The sequence below is a fragment of the Schistocerca serialis genome, chromosome 10 (assembly GCF_023864345.2).
Source record: "Schistocerca serialis cubense isolate TAMUIC-IGC-003099 chromosome 10, iqSchSeri2.2, whole genome shotgun sequence".
Lineage (NCBI taxonomy): Eukaryota > Metazoa > Arthropoda > Insecta > Orthoptera > Acrididae > Schistocerca > Schistocerca serialis.
The window spans coordinates 225,710,719-225,724,865 of record NC_064647.1 but is presented as its reverse complement, the minus strand read 5'-3'; the positions used below and the strand labels follow the sequence as shown (position 1 = coordinate 225,724,865).

The window sequence follows — 14,147 nt, the reverse complement described above, 5'->3', positions numbered from 1 at the left end:
AAAATCCCCGACAATTCCCAGTGTCTCTGATGGGGCGCTTCTTCCAACTGGGGCCTCTTTCACGAGGGATGCACCTACCTTGGATGACTGTTCACATCTCAGGTCACGTCTCTCGAACACCTAACAGAGGGACCAACTGGCAATTTGGGAAGGTTGCAGCTCAGGCAATCACCCCTCCCTGGGCCTCGCCTGTACCAGGGGGTTTGTGTGAACTCTACCTGTTGACCCGGAGCTGAGAATTATGTGTTACCCAGTCACCTATTACACATTAGACGCGTGAGCCGGCCTTCAGGAGCGCAGAGGGAGGAAGAAAAAAAAGAGGAACCTCAAATGCCAAATCAGAGGAATGGGAGGAGAAGGCAAAAAAAGAAAGGAAAAGGGAGTGAAAAACAATGGGCTTCAGAAGAGCTTTCCTTACTGCCATGCATCATTTCAAGCTGGGTCAATCAGTCTCGTTTTTACCATTGTAACATATATGTTTATATTGCTCATTTCTACCAATTCTGCTTGAATTTGTGCTGCTGTTTCGAACCTATTTCTCTTAGTAGCAGTTCTGTTGAATTTGTCATCATTTTCAGATATTTTGAATGGTTGTCCTGCTCATGGTTGGTCCTTACTGCTACCTCTCATACTCTGGCCGTGAAGGTTGTATCACACTTCCCCTATAGACGTGCCACATTGTGTTGCAATGTGGGGCATAAATAAACCGGCTTGTCTGTATGCTACAATTCCAGCAAGTTTGTCTGTAGATATCTCCACTGTCAGAGCCACAATCGCAACGTGCAGACTGTCAACTGTCACTGAAGTGCAGTAACTATATAGTAGGTATTGCACCACTGCTTGAACTACACTGCGGACATCACAGCACTGCAGAGAACAACAGGGCAATGTGGAATGGGCATTCATTCATCATATGGTTCAACAAACATACCAGTTCAGATAACTATTTTCTCTCTACACAATGCTCTTCGGGATAATGGTGTATGTGGATGAAAACAAACACACAAACCTGACATGTTTACCAATTTTATACTATTACTTTGTTGATTCAAGTGTAGCTCTGGTATTACACTGTTCATTTACATTCATGTGACCGTTGGCTATGATCAACGTGAACATACAACAACTGCTCACGGATGGTAGGTGGCAGCACGAGCAGTGGATGGTATATAAAGCGGGTCAGGGTGACACGGAAAATAGTGCAGTAGTTGTAATGTAGAAACAGTGAGATTTATCAGACGTCCAGGTTTATGAGACAAGTATGGAAGCATCTGCAATATGGCTAAGTTTGTAAACTGTTCATATGCTGCCAAGGTTAAAGTATACCATGCACAGCAAAATGGTGCTACCCAAAACTGGTGCTGAGGCAGTTGTGGTGCACCACAGGCAATTGACAGAGGTGAACAAATGCTGCAGAGATGTGTAAAGGTAGACATGCATCTGTTGAGGGACTGATTGCCATATGAACCAAGAGACCACCAGAGTCTCCTTAATGACCGTTCAGCAAACGTTACTGTGTATGGGCCTCTGCACAGGTGCCTGGTTCACGCACCCAAGATGACTGCCGTTCATCAGCGATGAAGGCTGGAATTTGCACACCAATACCGGATGCCCACTGACTGCTGACAGGTGGACTTCTCAGATGAATCACATTTTATGCTCCGTTAGACAGGTGGATGTTGGTGTATATGGCACTGCAACAATAGGCATAAGGGTCTGGCCCAGAGGAGGGGGTGTTATGGTTTGGGGAATGTTTTTGTGACAGTCTCTGTGTGATTTCTTCATTCTGAGAGGTACAATGGATCATTATAAGTATGCATCTATTCATGTGGACATGTCCATCCCTATATGCAGTGTTATTTCATAGGATTAAATAATTTTGTCAATAACTGATTGTTTTCATTCCTATATGTAGTGTGTTTTTTCTCAGTATAACGGCATCAACCAGCACGACACTGCAACACGTTACACAGTTCGCCGTGTATGTGCACGGTTTATAGAGCACCAGGACAAGTTTACCGTACTCTTCCAGCCACCAAACTCCCAGGATTTAATCCCATTGAGAATCTGTGGGACCACCTCAACTGGGCTGTTCAGACCACAGATCCTCAACTGAGAAACTTAGCACAGATGGCCACAGTATCTCTGTCTGTGCTTTCCAGAACTATTATTAGGGTTACTGAAACTATTGAGTGTTACAGTAAATACTAGCCATTGGGGCATCAATGGGTGAGTTGGGGATTCGGCCTCTACTGCAGTGTGGGCTTCCGCTGTGGGTTGGCACAGTACAAATGCCATCCTGAGAGGACTGTCTGGTTGGAGATCCAGATGCAGCACCAATGGACCGTGGGTCGAAACTCAGGCCTGCCCAGCCAGATTCACTGTGCTGCCAGCCTGCCTTGCCTACAACCTAGCCAGGCCCAGCTGCCTCACCAACAGCTGACCCAAGTGAAGCACGACAGCCCACGAATGTCTGCCTCACAAGGTCGCCCCACCATCGATCCGTGTTGGGAGCTGTGACTGCTGGTCAGGTCTCATCCACATGTCACGCACCACGATTTGTCACCCACAACTCGTCGCCTGTCTTGTGCAGGCACGAGTCTTCTGTAATACATTACTGAGAAATAAATGAAGGATTAAACTGCCTTCGAGCTGTCCGTGACTTGGAAACCCAAATACCTACACCAGATAACCCTGGTGCCCCAACACTTGACAGAAATAAGCAATAAAAAGATCTTAAAAAAACTCTCTTACTTCTTTCGATACAAAACTGTTTATATAGCATATATGGGCAAGGGCAAAGTCTGCCGGAGATGAAATCTGGATGAATATGGATAGAATGCTGCAGAGCATATGGGGTACAACTGACAGGAACCACGTGGGGTGTTTAACTCTGGAAGGATTATTCGAGACTGGAGATTAAGGTGGAAAGAAAGGAATATTGGAGAAGGAAATTCACCTTGAGCATTATGCCAGAGATTGATGACGGGAGGATAAAGTAGAGGATAGAGTGTCAGCTGTGGAGCAGGCCAGAGATAACAAATATGAAGATCTTGGAAGAAGTGCAGGAGACAAGAAGAGAAAGGCCTCGCATCAGGTGTCGAGATATTTACTAGAGGTAGTCATAAAGTTTGAATCATCTGCGTCTACATCTACATCTGTACTCCCAAAAATTCTCACTACCAACAATTGCTGGTAAGCCTCTGTGTGGACTCGAATCTCTTTAATTTTACCTTCATGCTCTTTCCGCAAGATATACATAGGAGAGAGTAATATACTGATTAAGTCTTTAAGGAACGTATGCTCCCGGAACTTTAACAGTAAACTACAGTGTGACGCAGTACACATCTCTTGCAGTGTCTGCCACTGTAGTTGGCTGAGCATCTCTGTAACGCTTTCACGCTTGCTAAATGAACCTGTAATGAAACGTGTTGCTCCCTTTTGGATCTTCTCTATTTCCTCTGTCAGTCGTACCTAGTACGGATCCAAGACTGACGAGCAATATTCAAGTATAGGTCGAACGAGTGTTTTGCAAAGGAGAGGAAAACGCAGTCCATGAAGGGGCTTACAGAAGCCATAACAGAAGAAGCAGAGGAAGGAGGAGAACAAATGATGGACTACAGCATAAAAAAAAATACAGTTTAATATGGTGTACAAAATGATATATGCCTATAATGTTGATGTATAAAATTAGAATCTATTAAGTGCTTGTTATTAAACATATGTGTAATTTTCTGTGCTTGTGATACAAATTTAACTTAATCCATTCAATGTATGTCATCTGCAGATCCAATAAATGTTAGTGAGCCATGTCATAGCTCAGCTCATTTGATTTACCCGCGACATTATTTCACTTGTTTTCGCCGCAGCGATAGGGGGCGTGATTGCAAAGCGTTGTTGGTGCTGGTGCGCGAAGCAAGAGTTTTGGAGGACGGCTCAGTCGGGAGATGGGACAGGACGGAAGCGGTGGGGAGTCAACTGGTGCCTACCAATTAAGGACTGCAATGAGTGTGGCTGTTTGTGAGCATGTGGGGAGGACGGAATGCTTGCTTGCTTAGCGTGATTCTTCATGACCAGCTGTTGTTTGTTGGGCCTAGCACTCGAGTGTAACAGGAAACTACATTGGTGTGGTTCTCGTCACCTGGCTAAGGCCGAAATTTTTATATACTTTTATTATATTTAATGATCATTACTTTATTATGAGGTTGGTACTTGTAGCCAACATTTTGTGATTTGAAATACTTCAGAATATCATCATGTGGCAGGTGTCTACTGTGAACAATTCTTAATTTGTTTCATAGTGTATGGCACGGTATCCACTATCATTGATCATTTTATGAAAGTTCTGTCGAAATTATTATTACATTAGATTTTGTTAAAATTAGTGCATTTAAAATGCAAATTTCTTAATTCTACTAATATTGCTTGGGATAAACCCATCTATTTCTTGATATTGTCAAATTTGTGTATTAAGTTGTGTTTCTTCTCGAGGCTGACAGAACTGATTTTGGAACACATGGGGCGAGTATTTAAATGAAACTTTGCTAGATAACACAACTGTCGTGAAATTGAAAACTTGACAGTGTTTACTCATGTCACCAGTCGTTAATGTTATTTCTGTCTTGTAGCTTACTTAACTGATATAAAATAATTTAGAAATTTTGTGTATTTGTCCAAAAGGTGAACTGATGTTAATGAGAGAAAAATAAGTGACATTTGTGTAGGCAGAAGGGAATTTGTTGCACTCTTGCCAAATTAGATTTTTTTAAGGTTTGATTTACATGTAGTACAAATCACAAGTTCAATATTTTTCTGGTGTAATTGTTAATATTTGTACATGTTGCACTATTGTATGATATAATATACCCTTTACTAACAGTACCTTTATGTAATGTTTCAGAGTGGGGCTGCATGTTCTTCTAGAGAATGTTAAAAAAAAATATTGCTAAAATTTCCTTTTAAACTGTTAATTGTATTAACTTGGATGTATAACCAATTATTGTTAAATAATAAATTTGTGTCAACAAGGCTTGGACCAAATAAATGTGCCTACACCTTCCCCACCTTGGCTCTGCTACTGTCTGTACATCACAGTTATGTTACATTAGAGGCAGAGTGTGTACTTACCCGAACTCCTGGGGTGGGACGACGGTGGCAGCAGGCCGCGGTATCACCGGCCTGGCGACAGGCAGTGCAGACAGCGGGGGCGGCTGCACCGGCTGCGTGACGGTGTAGCGCGGCTGCTCGGAGGTGGTGGCCTGCGAGAGCTGGTGCGACACGGAGACGGCGACCGCCCCCGCCTGGCTGTGCGGCGGCGCGTGCTGCGCCATGTGCTCCATCAGCTGGCGCAGGTGCGCAAACTGCTGCCCGCAGCAGCCGCAACCGTAGGACATGCCGCTGCCGGAGGACGACGTAGGGGATTGGTGGGGTGGCTGAAATGTGACACGTACCGTTCAGAGACATCTTGTCGAGGGCTGTATTACAGATATTTTTAATACTAATTGAATAATTTAAGGAGTAAAGCTTAAATAAAAATAAAGACCCTGGTGCACATTACATTCCCTCAGGACTATCGAGATACGTCATAGAGACAGCCGTGACAAGACTATTTCATCTGGTGTGCTAAATCTACAAAACAGACCAAATATCTCAGACTCGGAGAAGAATATATAACGAGGATGTGCCGAAAAGTAATGGCTCCAAATTTCTTAAGTGACAACTCTTCTGTTTTAAATAAAATAGAAGTTATTAACATTCTTCATCTGTACTCTTCACGTCTACTTATTTGCAGCCCACTGTCGCAAGAGTGATATGTATTGTAGCATGTAACATGGCACTGTGTAATGCAACTATGCCAGTATGTAGAGAACAGCATGCTATAATCAAATTTCGAATTCAAAGAGTTTGTCCATGCGTGGAGCACCCTCTCCTTAAGCACAGTAACACCAAGACCACACACGAGCACTGCAACATCTGCAACAATCTGACACCTCGGGTTCACTTTCGTCAGTCATCCTCCACACAGTCCCAACTTGGTCCCATCCAATTTTCATTTGTTTCCAAAACTTAAAGAACACCTTTGAGGACTTCACTTTGATAGTGATGATGTAATGCAAGCAGTGTTCTGCAATGCTGGTATCAATAAGTAAAAGTCTGGTAACCTGGAAGTCAGTGGTTCAAATATTGTTATTAGATATTTCTTAACGTTTACTCAAATCCCATATTTATTAACAAATGAAAATTTTAATTAATACACCTCATATCACAACTTTTGAACAAAAATAGCATTTTTGGTCTTATTAATAACTGCATGAAAATTTAATACAAAAATGTGAAATATCAAATAGAAATTAAAATACTTTCTTATTTATAGAGAACAGTATTATTAATCTGTATAGCCATTTCATTACATAATAAGGCATTTCGCATGTCTATCAAAGTTTCATTTATTTTCATGCGATTGATAAATGAAAATAGAAAGATGTTATTTTTATTTAAAAAAATTATGATTCAATACTTATTAATAAACATTTCTATCTGTTCACATAAATATAGACATACAATAATGGTAAAAAGTTCCTCTTATGACATTCAAACCAATGACATTACAGTTACCGCGTCCCTTTGTGCTTGATGTCCCAAACTATATTTCATCTATGGCAACAGTTGTGTTTAAAAACTGATCTTCTCTGTCTTGTAGCGCTGAAGCAATTGTTGGGCAATTCTCTTGCGATTTGGTTTTTGCTCTTCTTTCAGATGATGAGAAACCCATTTTGTAGCAACTTTTCTTTTCTGTAGTGTCTGGGTTATGAGTTTAATGCCAGACAGACAGTCAGTCACTGGGCTGTAATTTTGATAGTACCCAGTTATGAACTTCTGAAAGTACAGCTTTTAAATTTTTGTGTGCACAGGTTGTTTGTCACTCCCTCTGCCCCACTACAGCCACCCATGTTTTTGTACAGGGTCGGATGGGTAATTATGGTCTGTGAAGTCCTCAGTGAGACCAACGGTATATTTCGAGAGGGTCCCCTTGTCACTGCAGATGCGACGGCCACGGTGGCTAGGCTGTATGGAAGGGGCTTCTTAGTATGGAACAGGTGGCAGCTGTGAAACCTACCGACCACCAGCAATACCTTCACTTTCACAGCTGCCACCTATTCCATACTAAGAAGCCCCTTCCATACAGCCTAGCCACCGTGGCCGTCGCATCTGCAGTGACGAGTGGACCCTCTTGAAATATACCGATGGTCTCACTGAGGACTTCACAGACCATAATTACCCGTCCGACTCTGTACAAAAACATACTTCCATGCTTTACCTTGCAGATCACCAACCATGACTACCCAAAGTTCCACTGTCTGGCCACAGAAGAGCATTCCCATCTTGACTCAGTACCACCCAGACTGTAGCAACTGAATTACATTCTTAGCCAGAGTTTCGACTACCTCTCGCCGTGCCCTGAAATGAGAAATATCCTATCCACTATCTTTTCCACCCTTCCCACAGTGATATTTCACTGCCCACTGAACCTACACAATATCCTTGTCCATCCATACACAACACCTGCTTCCAACCCCTTGTTTCATTGCTCATATCTCTGTAACATACCTAAATGCAAGATCTGTCCCATAAATCCCCCATCACTACCTCCTACTTAAGTCCAGTCACAAATGTCACATATCCCATCAAAGGCAGGACTACCAGTGAAGCCAGTCATGATCTACAAGCTAACTATAACCACCATGATGCATTCTGCATGGGCATGACAACCAACAAGCCGTCTGTCTGGATGAATGGCCACCAAATACTGTGGCCAAGAAGCAGCTAGACAGCACTGTTGCTGAGCACACTGCCCAACACGGCATTCTTCACTTCAATGACTGCTTCACAGGCTGTACCATCTGGATGCTTCCCACCAACACCAGCTTTTCTGAACTGCGCACTTGGGAACTCTCCCTGCAGTATATCCTACATTCTCATAACCCTACTGGCCTCAACCTTCGTTAGTCATTGCCCTTACCCAACTAGGCCCTTTCCCATTCCCATTCCCATTCCAGCACTACATAGCTCTCTATTCCACCAACACACCATCAGTCTTTCTAAATCTGTCCTTTTCCACTCTCCCCCCCTTTTCCCCCTCCCTTCGGCTAACCTCCCAACTGCACGTAGCTGCCCTACCTTCTCTCCGCCTCGTCACTGTACGATCCCACAAGCAGTGTTTTACAACCCCCATCCCTATCCTGCTATCCCTCTCCTCCCCACCCCAGCCTCACCCTTATCCTCACTGTTCTCCCACCATCATGCGCTGCTGTTCGCACTCTGGCTTAGCTGCCACAGACTATGGCCGTGTGTGTGTTAGTTGCATTTGTGTGAGTGAGTGAGAGAGTGTGTGTGTGTGTGTGTGTGTGTGTGTGTGTGTGTCGTTAATTTTTGATGATGGCCTTGTTGACTGAAAGCTCTCTTTCTAACAGTCTTTTTGTTGTGCCTATCAGCTAATCAACATCTCCGCTATATGGTGAGTAGGAATTATCCTTTTCATAATATTACTACATTCCATTCTGGTTTTCTATTGTTTAAATAACATGAGTATGTATGATGTTGAATCAAATATAAAAGGAATTTTATTTAAAAATTGAAAATACAATAGAGCGTCGATTATCGGATGTAATTGGGGGACATGGGTGTTCGGAAAACTGGTTTGTTCGGATAATCGAACAAATGGTTCAAATGGCTCTGAGCACTATGCAACTTAACTTCTCAGGTCATCAGTCGCCTAGAACTTAGAACTAATTAAACCTAACTAACCTAAGGACATCACACACATCCATGCCCGAGGCAGGATTCGAATCTGCGACCATAGCGGTCGCTCAGTTCCAGACTGTAGCGCCTATAACCGCACGGCCACTCCGGCCGGCGATAATCGAACTGTACATGTTTATTTGCCAAAAAGAAGTACTGTACAGTAAATTTATTCATAAAAACAGGCATCTCTTTTAGTATTACAAAGTAACATACAAAGGCAACTTCAGTAGGAATATACAGAATGTGGCACACCCTGTACTCATTGGATAAAGTGGTTGCAGATTCACCTTCTTCTAACCTTTTAATAATCTCGTACTTGTCCCTCATAGAAAGGACAACACATTTACGTTTAAGCATTTTGTATCGTCAAGTTCACTTCTTCACGCAGCAGCACGCAAATGGTAGTAACAGAGAACAGAAGGTGACTGTCTGCACCGTGAGAAGCTCTTCTTGGGGGGCGCAGGGTGGCACGCCTCAACTCGCAGCAGGCGCTGTGAACAGCTTTGATACTGTCGCTACTTCCACTGCCAGTGCCAAGCCGACAGAAGTGTGCTGATTGTTGAAACACAGTGACTGGAGGCTCGGCCGGTCAACAGCGCCTTGTGGAGGCCCCATTAGAAGCAATGTTCCGCCAGCTGTGGCCCAGTGCGGCGACTACTGTGGGAAACTTGGTTTGGGAGTGAGGGGGATGATGGACGGTAGGGTGGGAGAGTAACAGATGCGAGTGAGTACACAGTTCGGTTAAGCGGTCGTTCGGTTGACCGACGTTCAGATAATCGACGCTCTACTGTATAGCAGGAAATATAGTTTCCTGCTTTAGAAGTACATTTTTCCCAGCAAGAAGGAACATTTTTTATCACAGCATTGTAGAATAAAGCTGGTTGCATCAGAAGCCAACTGCGCACAAATTCCTCCACGCCCTCATCACCTTCAAATCGTTGCCCTACTAAAACTTCTTTAAGCTGTCCAAACAAATGGAAATTACAGGGCTATAAGGAGGATGATCAAGCTGAGTCCAGTGCATTTCTTGTAGTTTGGAAACTGTTAGATCTGGCATTGTCGTAGCGGAGGACGATCTGGCGAATCAGTTGATCTCACCTTCTGCGGCACCTTCTCCAACACCTTGAAGTAGTACGCAGCACTGATTGTGTGTTGCTTATGCAAAAAAATCAATGAGCAAAATGCTTTGCCAATCAAAGAAAACAGCTGAAAGAACCTTATATGCTGAGAATCAAGTCTTGGCTTTCACTTGGGTTGCCTCCCTTTTCCTCTGCCACTCCTTACTAGCTTCTTTGGATTTGGAAGTGTAGTGGTGGATCCACATTTCATTGCAGGTGACGAAAAGACTCAAAAATGGTCCATCTTCTTTCACAAACCCTTCTGTAAACACCTGACAGACCCCCAAATGTCTCAACTTCTGGTTTTTGGCCAAAAGGTGAGGGAACAAGAACAACCTGGAATACACTTTACGAAACTGTAGATCATTTGTGATGATTGTTTGGCAGCTTCCATAACTTATTCTGACCTGTTCTGCGATTTCTGATACTATCGTCCGTTGATCACCTTCAAGAATGTCTCAAATTGCACGAATGTTTTTGTCTGTAATGCTGGTCTGAGGATGGCAATTGTGATGCTAATTACCCACACATTGTCGCCCTTCCTTGAACTTTTTATGCCAGGTAAACACACGCGTCACTGACAATGTTTGATCGTCGAACTGTGCAGTCAATCTCTGGGAAATTTCCGTAGCTTGAACTCCTTCATGAGAAAGAAATTTTATAACTGTGCATTGTGCAGGGGAGGTGTGCACCTGTTGCTCCGACATTGTGAGCATTCCTGATTCTACCAACTGTCAATGCCCAGGAATAAAAATCCCATTTACATTTGATTTGCCCTCTTAATATGAAACCTCAATGACATATATGTTCAATATTATTTTAATAGTATTCTCTTATTGATATTCTGCAGCTATGTACATTCCTCAAGATCAAAATGAGTAAACCTAAGCAACTGAAGAATGATTGTGAAGTGAAATTAATGGTTTTTGACTTACAATTTAATTATGCCAATCACACTGAAGAAGAACGCATGTCCTGCAAATGTACTTTACTTTTAATAGTGCCACCTTTCTAATACAAAGAAAATAATGCAACATAAAAATGTTCGAGGCAAAGCTACAGGTTAGAAATTATGCACTTTGACACAATGAACAATGCAGTTGCCAATATCGAAAGAGTAATCCACAAACCACTTAGTACACTGTATAGTACTTTGTGCTCAGACATTAGATGGCTGCAGTGGGGCAGAATGAGTAACGAACTACTGGTGTGGATTAAACATTAAAAGCTGATCTTTCAAAAGATCATAACTGTGTACTATCAGAATCATGGCCCAAAATTCTGTGAGGTATCAAATGCTGGGGCAGATATCTTGCAAGCAGGATTTTTTCTCTTTAAAATGTGATGTCGTGTTGGTGATGTTTCCTTATGAGTAATAATACTTAAAAGCAGATATTTTTTCTTATTATATTAATCGATTAGTAATTAGTATGTTAATCTATTAGTAATTCCCATTATCATCAATATGAGTACATGACTATAATTGGTTGTTGGTATATTATGCCCTATCCCTGTTAATTTATACCTTGAATTTTTCTACATCTGTAAGGCTCTCCTTCATGATGCAAGTTGTAGAACATTGTGCAAGTGAATGAATGAATCAATGATTTAAATAGTCGAAACACTAATTACTGATGTATGCTGTTCAAAACTGTGTTTCAGTGATACTTTGATTAGCCAGCAGATTCCAGAAATCTTCATTCTGCACTAGCAAATATGGGCAGATTAAAATTATGAAGAGGATTGTGATGGTGGTATGAGAAACAGTAGTTCCAAAGCTCACTATAACAGCAATGAATTGCGCACTATACTGCCATAGATTTACTGTAGCACAAACATCTAAAGCAGTCTTCATTGGAAAGTAATTACCAATATCCTCTGGCTAAATATGAGCTTCAGTGCTCCTTCAGTCTATCCCTACAACTCTGTAGTCTCTGAACTTTGGTATACTAAGCTGGCTTATTTATGTTAGTTCTTTCCTTCTTCCTAAAAGAAAGGGATGAAAACTAAATACTACTTTATTTTGCAAACTTAAAGAGCCAAGAATACGTACCGATACATCTTCTTCAGGATCCCAGATGAATTCTTCTCCATCTGCACTCATTATTTCCTGTAACAAAACCAAATCACTTTAGTCACAGTTTTCAAATTGCTGTACCAAATAATGGAAGCAACATAATTCAACAGAAAAAACAGCACATGGAATACTTACTGCTGCTACTCAACATATTTTTTCCTCCAACATGCATTTTTTTAATACCGGGTGTTACAAAAAGGTACGGCCAAACTTTCAGGAAACATTCCTCACACACAAAGAAAGAAAATATGTTATGTCAACATGTGTCCGGAAATGCTTACTTTTCATGTTAGAGCTCATTTTATTACTTCTCTTCAAATCACATTAATTATGGAATGGAAGCATACAGCAACAGAACATACCAGCATGACTTCAAACACTTTGTTACAGGAAATGTTCAAAATGTCCTCCATTAGCGAGGATACATGCATCCACCTCCGTCGCATGGAATCCCAGATGCGCTGATGCAGCCCTGGAGAATGGCGTATTGTTTCACAGCCATCCACAATACAAGCACGAAGAGTCTCTACATTTAGTACCGGGGTTGCGTAGACAAGCTTTTAAATGCCCCCATAAATGAAAGTCAAGAGGGTTGGGGTCAGGTGAACGTGGAGGCCATGGAATTGGTCCGCCTCTACCAATTCATTGGTCACCAAATCTGTTGTTGAGAAGCGTACGAACACTTCGACTGAAATGTGCAGGAGCTCCATCGTGCATGAACCACATGTTGTGTCGTACTTGTAAAGGCACATGTTCTAGCAGCACAGGTAGAGTATCCCGCATGAAATCATGGCAGTGAATCGAGGAAGTACAGTACATACTGACGACACTAAAATGAGCTCAAACATGGAAATTAAGTGTTTCCGGACACATGTCCACATAACATCTTTTCTTTATTTGTGTGTGAGGAATGTTTCCTGAAAGTTTGGCCGTACCTTTTTGTAACACCCTGTATAAAGTATCCCATTCTCAAAAAACAACTCAGCAGTTGACATGCATGGCACTAGCCATAATAATGACATACACTACCAATCATAAAATCTGTACCTGGTGGGTGGAAGTGCTAAGTACACTGGTGCAAAAATGTTCAACCTTATCCCCCCCAGAGTTTAAAAACTTACAAAATACTGAATTCCTTTTCAAAACAAAGTCATACTAGTTTCTGCGGACTCACTCTTTCGAGGAATTTTTGAAAGAGAGTTCACTTAAGATAAGACACAGCTAAACAGTTCTGTGACTGTCAAATGTTAATACAAATATTTCATTCAGATTGGAACATTTTCAGTCATTGTGTAGTGAAGAAATGTATTTTTAATATACACATATTGCAGAATTCATTGCCCAATAGTTTGACAAGAACTATAGCTACCAAAACTGTTTTGAACGTATCACTACTGAAGTGTGAAGATGACAATTTGTCAATGTTAGTGCAAATATTTAATTTAGATCATGTTACTTTCATTTACAGAAACTGTGTAGTGTGTGTAAGTATTTTTAATGTATACCTGAACTGAGTGACCCGTAGTATGAAAACAACTCTCTCTTTTAAACTGATCTAAATTTGTCACTTTTGAAGAGTGAAGACAATAATTTACTGTGTTATTTGCACCATCATAGCATTTATCGAGTAATCTATATGATGATAATCTTGACATGTTTCACATCCATGGTGAAATTTTCACTGAATGGATCAAAGGCACATGAAAAAAAGGAAAAGAAAAAAAAAAACTCTATGATAACAGGTACACAAGACATCAGTGCATTATGCACTGCCATTGTATTTATACTAACTGTATATTACTTCTTTGCTGCATCACTGATGAGCTAATGTCCCTCAAAGTTCTCCCATACTACCAATCTGACTTGCTCGTTACATTTCATATTGCTCTGATACATTACACTTAGATATTTAATCAATGTGACTGTGTCAAGCAGCAGACAACTGATGGTGTATTTGAACATCACATGATTCTTATCCCTACTCATTCGCATTAACTTACATTTCTTTTTTACATTTACAGCAAGCTACTGTTCATCATACCAATTAAAAATTCTGTTTAACTCATCCCCTACCCCACCACAGTCACTGAATAATAACACATCCATGTACAACACATCACCATCAGCAAACAGACATAGATTGTAGCGTA

The 14,147-nt window shown here is 41.5% G+C and overlaps 1 protein-coding gene across 3 annotated transcripts in view; it reads right to left on the bottom strand.

Annotated features, from left to right (window-relative positions):
* Positions 1-14,147, bottom strand: part of LOC126424965 (zinc finger and SCAN domain-containing protein 22-like) — an 84,744-nt gene that overhangs the window by 43,284 nt on the left and 27,313 nt on the right. For all 3 annotated transcript variants that reach the window (XM_050087843.1, XM_050087842.1, XM_050087844.1), the window contains exons 4-5: positions 11,974-12,030; positions 5,128-5,432 (exon numbers count right to left, since the gene is read on the bottom strand). In XM_050087843.1, coding sequence (XP_049943800.1) covers positions 5,128-5,432; positions 11,974-12,030 — 362 coding nt within the window. The remainder of the gene's footprint in view (positions 1-5,127; positions 5,433-11,973; positions 12,031-14,147) is intronic.